This window comes from Marmota monax, unplaced genomic scaffold (genome assembly GCF_021218885.2).
Source record: "Marmota monax isolate L192 unplaced genomic scaffold, Marmota_monax_Labrador192_F-V1.1 WCK01_AAM20220418_F8-fsc00001, whole genome shotgun sequence".
NCBI classification, from domain to species: domain Eukaryota; kingdom Metazoa; phylum Chordata; class Mammalia; order Rodentia; family Sciuridae; genus Marmota; species Marmota monax.
Genome location: NW_026693777.1, coordinates 33,467,874 through 33,475,206, shown reverse-complemented (window position 1 = coordinate 33,475,206; position 7,333 = coordinate 33,467,874). Strand labels below are relative to the sequence as shown.

At 34.2% G+C, this 7,333-nt stretch overlaps 1 protein-coding gene across 1 annotated transcript; it reads right to left on the bottom strand.

Annotated features, from left to right (window-relative positions):
* Positions 1-3,520: 3,520 nt before the first annotated feature.
* Positions 3,521-4,490, bottom strand: LOC124104759 (olfactory receptor 11G2-like). Its single transcript, XM_046461855.1, is given in 2 exon segments — positions 3,521-4,205; positions 4,207-4,490. Coding segments are annotated over 2 exon segments (969 nt in total).
* Positions 4,491-7,333: the final 2,843 nt, after the last annotated feature.

Here is a 7,333-nt window from a genome sequence, read left to right as displayed (position 1 = left end):
TGTCAGGCTGTATATATATATTTTTTTCTTGTTCAATGTTATCACTGAGCATGAAAGTGCCAAAAGAAGCACCAGTACATCTTCTACATTCCATTCCTTTCTTCTGTCTTCCTGTTATGTAGTAGCAATCACTGGCAATTAGAATAAATCACTCCTAGTAGAGTGAATTTTTGTCTTTTGGCATATTCTCAACAAATTGTGAACCAAGCCTGAGGTTCTCTCTTAGTTAGCAAGTTGTGTGAAACCTGCTTAACTTCCCACTTGAAGCCAGAGGTCATTTCTCTGTATTGACCTCCATAACCTTTCAAGGTTAAATTCATTAATAAGTTGTGGGTTCTCTGGCAGTTTCTGAGAAACTGAGATAGGGATGTGAAAGGTATGTGATAAATTTTGAGTATAACATGGTAAATTTGTATTAATTTTTACATTAAACTGTTCTATATACTTGCAGGTGAAAATAAAAGTTCAACAAAAATGTATCCTACAGTAATTTTTTCTCCTCTATTATTTATCAATTGTGTGATATTATGAAACTATGGAACAGTTAGATAAGTTTCTAACCTATTACTATGACATTGATAAATATGAATTTTCCCACTCTTTTTTCTTCACATGTATTGTGTCTGGATACATACTTTAAAATTTGTAGATCATGAGCACAAGTGGTTTGTTTTAATATAAGCTGATAAATACTCAGAAATAGTTTTTTTATTGAAATAAATGAAGCAGGCTGTAAGGATGTTATTTTCTTATGAGAAAAGTAAGTGTTTACATGGTTTGAAAAAAAATGTCAACTTAAAAAAACTTCAGATTTTGGTAGTGTTTAAGGGGGGTGGGGAGACAAGAAATAATCTACTGAGTAGAAGAGATTTTTATTTATATCCTTATAAATAGTTTGTGTCTAAAAATGTATCAGACCACTATGAAGTTCAAATTTTGTTATATTTTTAATTAATAATTTCTAAATTTAACAAGAGTTACTAATTTGGATTTCATCACATTAAGTGGCAACAATCTGAATTATGAGGTCAAAGTTTTGTTGGGCTACAGATAGTCTGAGATATGCAAAACCTAGTTAATTGTTGGTTCAAAGTTCATCGCAGAAGAAATGCACACACCTTAATCACAGCTAACAATATACGTAACTAAATACCACACATTTATCATCTCCTTTAAATATCTTCTCAGAACGAAAAATGACTATAGAATGAATGAAACTTAGGAAACTAAAGTGAATTCAAAGTTAAAATAATCAGGAAGATGTCATCATCTTACAACTACACTAAAAATTTTGGGTGAGGTTGTGAATTGTTTTTCTATGAAAATGATTTGTTCAAGAAATTATTCACATTTTATTCACTTTATTTCTGTGAAGTAAAAAAAAAAAAACAAACAACAACAACAAAAAAAATCTGCTTCAAGAAGGTTGGGTTAGTCAGATCTTTGTCACTGACAAAAATACCTAGATAATTAACTTAAAATAGGAAAAATCTATTGTGACTCACAGTTTTAGAGGATTCAGTGCATTGTCACCTGGCCCCATAGCTTTGGGCCTTTGGCAAGACAGACTGTCATGGTGGACAGCATGTAGTGAAACAGAGATGCTCAGCTCATGGCAGCCAGGAAACAAAGAGAGAAAGGAAGGGCTGGGGATGAGATGCACTCTTCCAGGCCATGGGCCCAGTGATCTGTTTCCTCCAAGTAAGCCCTACCTAGGAAGTTTCTACCACTTCCAAATAGTCCATTCAATTATGAACCCATCAATTGATTAGTCCATTTATGAGAGCAGAACCCTCGTGGTCCAATCACTTCCCAATACTCACCTCTGAATTGAACATTTCTTCATTGGGGATTACACCTTCAACTCATCAGTCTTTGGGGGACATTTTAGATCCAGACCATAGCAATATCCCTTCTCTTTTGAAACTGCTCAGAAAGACTTTCTCTTAAAGCCCAGACAACCTCAAATTCTTTCTTCTTTATTTAAGGAAGACCATTACACTTGTACCTTGCTTTCTAATGTAAGTGTTTTTCTATCAGCTGTAATGCAGTTTTGTAAATTCCATCTTATTTTCTGACTGTCTTTCATTGTATTTTAGAGAGTTAATGAGGATTGATGACCAGGATTAAAATAAAAGGTATTATCAAACTAACAATTGTGATTATATACACTTTAAAGAAGATATTTTTCCTGATTTTTAAGCTTTTATTATCACTTAGTTCAAAGCATTTCATTTACTTTAAAATTTTTTTTAAATTTTTTATTTATTTTTTTAAAAATAAATGACAGTGGAATGCATTACAATTCTTATTACACATATACAGCACAATTTTTTATATCTCCGGTTGTATATAAAGTATGTTGATACCAATTTTTGTCTTCATACATGTACTTTGGATAATGATGTCTATCACATTCCAGCATCCTTTTGAATCCCCTGCCCTCTCCCACCCCTCTGTCCTATCTAGAATTCATCTATTTCTCCCATGCTCCCCCTCCCTACCCCACTATGAGTCAGCTTCCTTATATTAGAGAAAACATTCTGCATTTGTTTTTTGGGGGGATTGGCTAACTTCACTTAGCATTATCTTCTGCAACTCCATCCATTTACCTGCAAATGCCATGATTTTGTTCTCTTTTATTGCTGAGTAAAATTCCATTGTATATATATGCCACATTTTTTTTTAAAAATCCATTCATCCGCTGAAGAGCATCTAGGTTGGTTCCACAGTTTAGCTATTGTGAATTGTGCTGCTATAAACATTGATGTGGCTGTGTCCCTGTAGAATGCTGTTTTTAAGACTTTTCGGTATAGACCGAGAAGAATCTGGGTCAAAATGGTGGTTCCATTCCCAGAGAAGAAAAGATATTTAGAGAGGAATATTGTAATTCTTAAATATGTCTCAAAGCAAAAACAGTGAAATAGAATATGGTCTCAAACCTGTCACAACACTAACTTTAGCACAGAGAGTGATATTCTGATGAGTGTCTAGCACGTTACATTTAGTGCATCTCTTTGGGGTAAAAAAATAGCTACTGAATTCCTAATCTGTACCATGGGTGTCATATGACTTCCCATTTTACATCTAGCTAAGGTTATTAGTTTGTTTGTTTTGAAATCCTTACAGTAAAACCATGTGTTCTCTGGAGGTGGAGTGACAAGATCTCACCAGCATGGCTGGACATTTTTCATACAGAAATCTTTTCTCTATTTTGGTGACCAGTGAAGAACAGTACATGTGGCATGAGTTTGGAAACAAGGATAGGACCTATATTACATTTCTATGTGTTCACCTAATTTTGAAATAATAATTCTGAAACTGTATGTATACTGCCTTTTAGAAACTGATCTATATATGAATTTTCTGAGATAATATTATTTCTTAAGCAAGGCTAACCCATCATTGTAAAGAGTAATATTTAAGATACAAGGGGCTTTATTAATAGTTTCCTAACCAAAATTATTAAATTCCAGAAAATGTTCTCTACCATGTCTGATTAGGTAGGTTGTGAAGGAACTCAGTTAGCTATGATGTTTGATTTATGTTTTATGATCAATATTTCAGTCCCCAAGACTTTTCTGAGGGCAGCTTTCATTTCCTTGTTCCTCAGGCTATAAATTAGAGGATTACAGAGGGGTGTTATCACAGAATAAAATAAGGTAATGATTTTTTGCACTTCCACTGGGTGTCTGGATCCAGGGCTAACATACATTACCATAATAGAGCCATAAAACAGGACCACCACAGCTAGATGAGAAGCACAAGTAGAGAAAGCCTTGTGTTTGCTCGCTGCTGAGGGCATCCTGATCACAGCTAGAATCACCAGAGCATAAGAACAAAGAATGAAGAGAAAAGTGCCAATCATGAAGAAAGCATTGAAGGCAGAGTAAATGAACTGGGTGGTGGAGTCTTCAGAACAGGACAGCATCATCAATGGGACAGGATCACACACAAAATGGTTGATGATATTTGGACCACAATAGGGTAACTGTGAAATGAGAACAACTGGGGTTATAAAGAGGATGAACCCACATGACCATCCAAAGATGACGAGGCCAATGCACAGCTGTCTGGTCATGATGCGTGGGTAATGCAGAGGACGACAGATGGCAAGGTACCTGTCAAAGGCCATGATGCAAAGGAAGAAGCCCTCATCACAACCAAAGGAGAAGAAGAAGTAAAATTGTGCAAAACAGCTCACAGATGGACTTGCTTGAGGAGAGAAAGTTGGTCAACATGTTGGGGACGGTGGAAGTGACATAGCATATTTCCAGGAGAGAGAAATTGCCCAGAAAGATGTACATGGGGGTGTGAAGGCGCCGGTCTCCCCTCACAGCACAGGCAATGGCTGTGTTCCCCATCAGGGTCAGAATGTAGGTCATGGAGAAGAGCCCAAAGTAGAGGAGCTGTATTTCTGGGCTGGAAGGAAAGCCCATGAGGATGAAGTGGGTAACAGAGAGTGTGTGTTCTTGGTTGGACCCATTCATTGGTGTAGAAGTCACTGAGATGACAGAGGTTATTGTCATTTAATGTTGTATTTTGTTTTTTCCTGGAAACACCAAATTACTTTATTATTATTTTTATTGCACTGGTTCATTATAATTATATATACATAAAATAGAATTCATTATGCCATATTAATATATGTCCATCATATAATCTGATCACTCTCATTCCCCAGTACTTCCCTTCCCCTGATTTCTTGCTCTGCTTTATTAATCACATTTATTATTTTAATTAGTGCATCATAATTACATATATATATATATATATATATATATATATATATATATACATATATATATATATATGATTCATTGTGGTCTATTCTTTTAAATATTTTTTCATTAAATTATAAACAATGAAGTGTCTGTTAAAAGCAATAAGACAGTAGTCTCCACAACCTTTTTCTCAAGAGTAAAATTTTATTTTGTAAGTTACAGATAATAATACAAAGACAAAATAAGGTGGTGCATCTTTATAGTTTGGTAAGTTGCTTCATCTCCATTTCTGTAAATTGCTATATGTTTATCACATAGTCTCAGTGCATATGAAGTTCTTTCTAAAGCATAATATAAAGATAATTTATTAAAATTGGTCATATTGATAGGAAAGGCAGCAGAACACAACAGACTCTACTATGGCAATATGTAAATCAATGGATGTGTAACTGATGTAATTCTGCAATCTGTATATGGGGTAAAAATGGGAGTTCATAACCCACTTGAATCAAAGTGTGAAATATGATATATCAAGAAATTTGTAATGTTTTGAACAACCAACAATAAAAAATTTTAAAAAATTGGTCATATTGATAATGGTAGCAAGTGAAGTATTACATTAAAACATTTCCTAAGGTCCTGACTCATGGTAATAGAATTAATGAAGCTGGGCATATTCTTCTTTTTGCCTTTTTATGGTATTGTAAAATGGTTAAAAGGACTTTTCAGGGATAAAATATATGGTTTTTATATAATATTCATTGCATATTTGGTGTTTAAGACGTGTTTTTTTGTTTGTTTATCAAGAATGGTGATTTCAGCTGCATGTTGTGGGGAAGAGTCCTACACTTTTATACCTGAAATTCTCTGCTTGAAAATTTTGATTGATTTCCATGTGAATGTGAAAATGAGATCTGCTACTTGGGGCTAATGACCTAGAAGAGAAATTTTTCTCAACATCTACAATATATAATGTGAACAATTTTGCTGCCAAAGAGCTAACCTGTAATTCCAGTGATTTGGGAGTCTAAGGCAGTGTGATTGCAAGTTAAGACCAACCTACACAATTTAGTGAGAACCCTGACTGAAAAAAAAAAGTTGTGTGGATATGTAGCTCAGTTGTAAAACACCTCTGGGTTCTTTCTCTAGTGCCAAAACAAAGCAAGGCAAAACACATTGTGAAATGGACAGAAGTTGGGTTTTTATTTTGTGTGAGTGTGTTTGTGTGTGGTTTTCATATTATTTTCTTAATAGCTGATTTCTGTACTTATTCCTTTGCATCCTTTTGGTATAAAAACACTTTAGTACTTGTTATAGCCATTGTAGGTCTTTTCTGTTGAAACAACCTTGAAACATGATTTCTTGCTTCACGCACTTGTGCCACCCCCTCACAGTCTGTTGTCACAGAGATGAAGTTTAACTGTTATGTGCCTTATTTGCTTAGGACCCTGCTCTTGGCTATCACATTTAGTGTTTAAAGTGAAATGACTTTTGTTGATACAGTCTTCCCTTTGTAACTGTGGGTTCCACAGCTATGTTTTCAATAAACTGCAGATGGAAATGTTAGAAAAATTTGCATCTGCTCTAAGAATAGCTATTTTTCCTTTTCATTGTTCCTCAAACATCACAGTCTAACAATCATTTGCATAATATTTACATCATATTATGTATCATAAATTATCTCTAGGTGATTTAAAGCATATGGGAGAAAATGTGCAGATTATGTGCAAATACTACATTTATTTCAAGGGGCTTGAATATCTGGGGATTTTTGTATCCACAGGGCATTCTGGAACCAATCCCAAAGAATGTTGAGGATCAACCTTATCTCATTACTTGTGGAATGATGCAGAATGTGTGAAGTATGAATGCAGCCTGGTGATTCAATTTATTTGTTTCATCTGTCAATCACTTCACAGCAGGTAGAGAAGTATGGTAGTATGGCACACAGTATAATTTCTGAAATAAGAAGCTTCTTTTGTTTGTATTTTTGTTTTTATGGATATAGATTCTCCTTTGATTGAATGTGATCCATGTAGTAAGGTTAAAACAAATTCCTTACTTAATTTTTTATTATCCTGAATGACTGAATCATTTTTATCAGGGTAGAATGTTGTACAGTATTGGAGGAAGTATGAGTGCCATTTTATTCTGGAGACAGCAAGGTGAATCTTGTTGTCAAGATTATTACAAGTTTAAACCTTTAAATTATAGACATGTATTGTGAATATATGGTTAGGCAGAGAGAAGGCAGAACTTTAATAATACTTGTCTCATTTTAATATGAGACAATTAATATTAAAATGATTCAAAGATGTCCTTACCTAGGGAATGCTTTCATATGATTAATGTTGCAATCTGTTATTGAAGCAAATATTCACTTAGCTGCCCCACAAGTCTTAGTAGCTATTAAATTTCTTTATAACTCATTTGACTAAAAAAATTAATTCATTTTTGTTTTAGTCCTTTATTTTCTGTCCTATTTCCTAATTTCTCAGGATGCTTCTGTAGCTACTTACTTAATTCAGTGAAATTGAAACCCTACCATCATACATTAAACCAAAGACAATACTCACCCTGCTTGAATCTTCTGTTGTAATGTTTGTCAG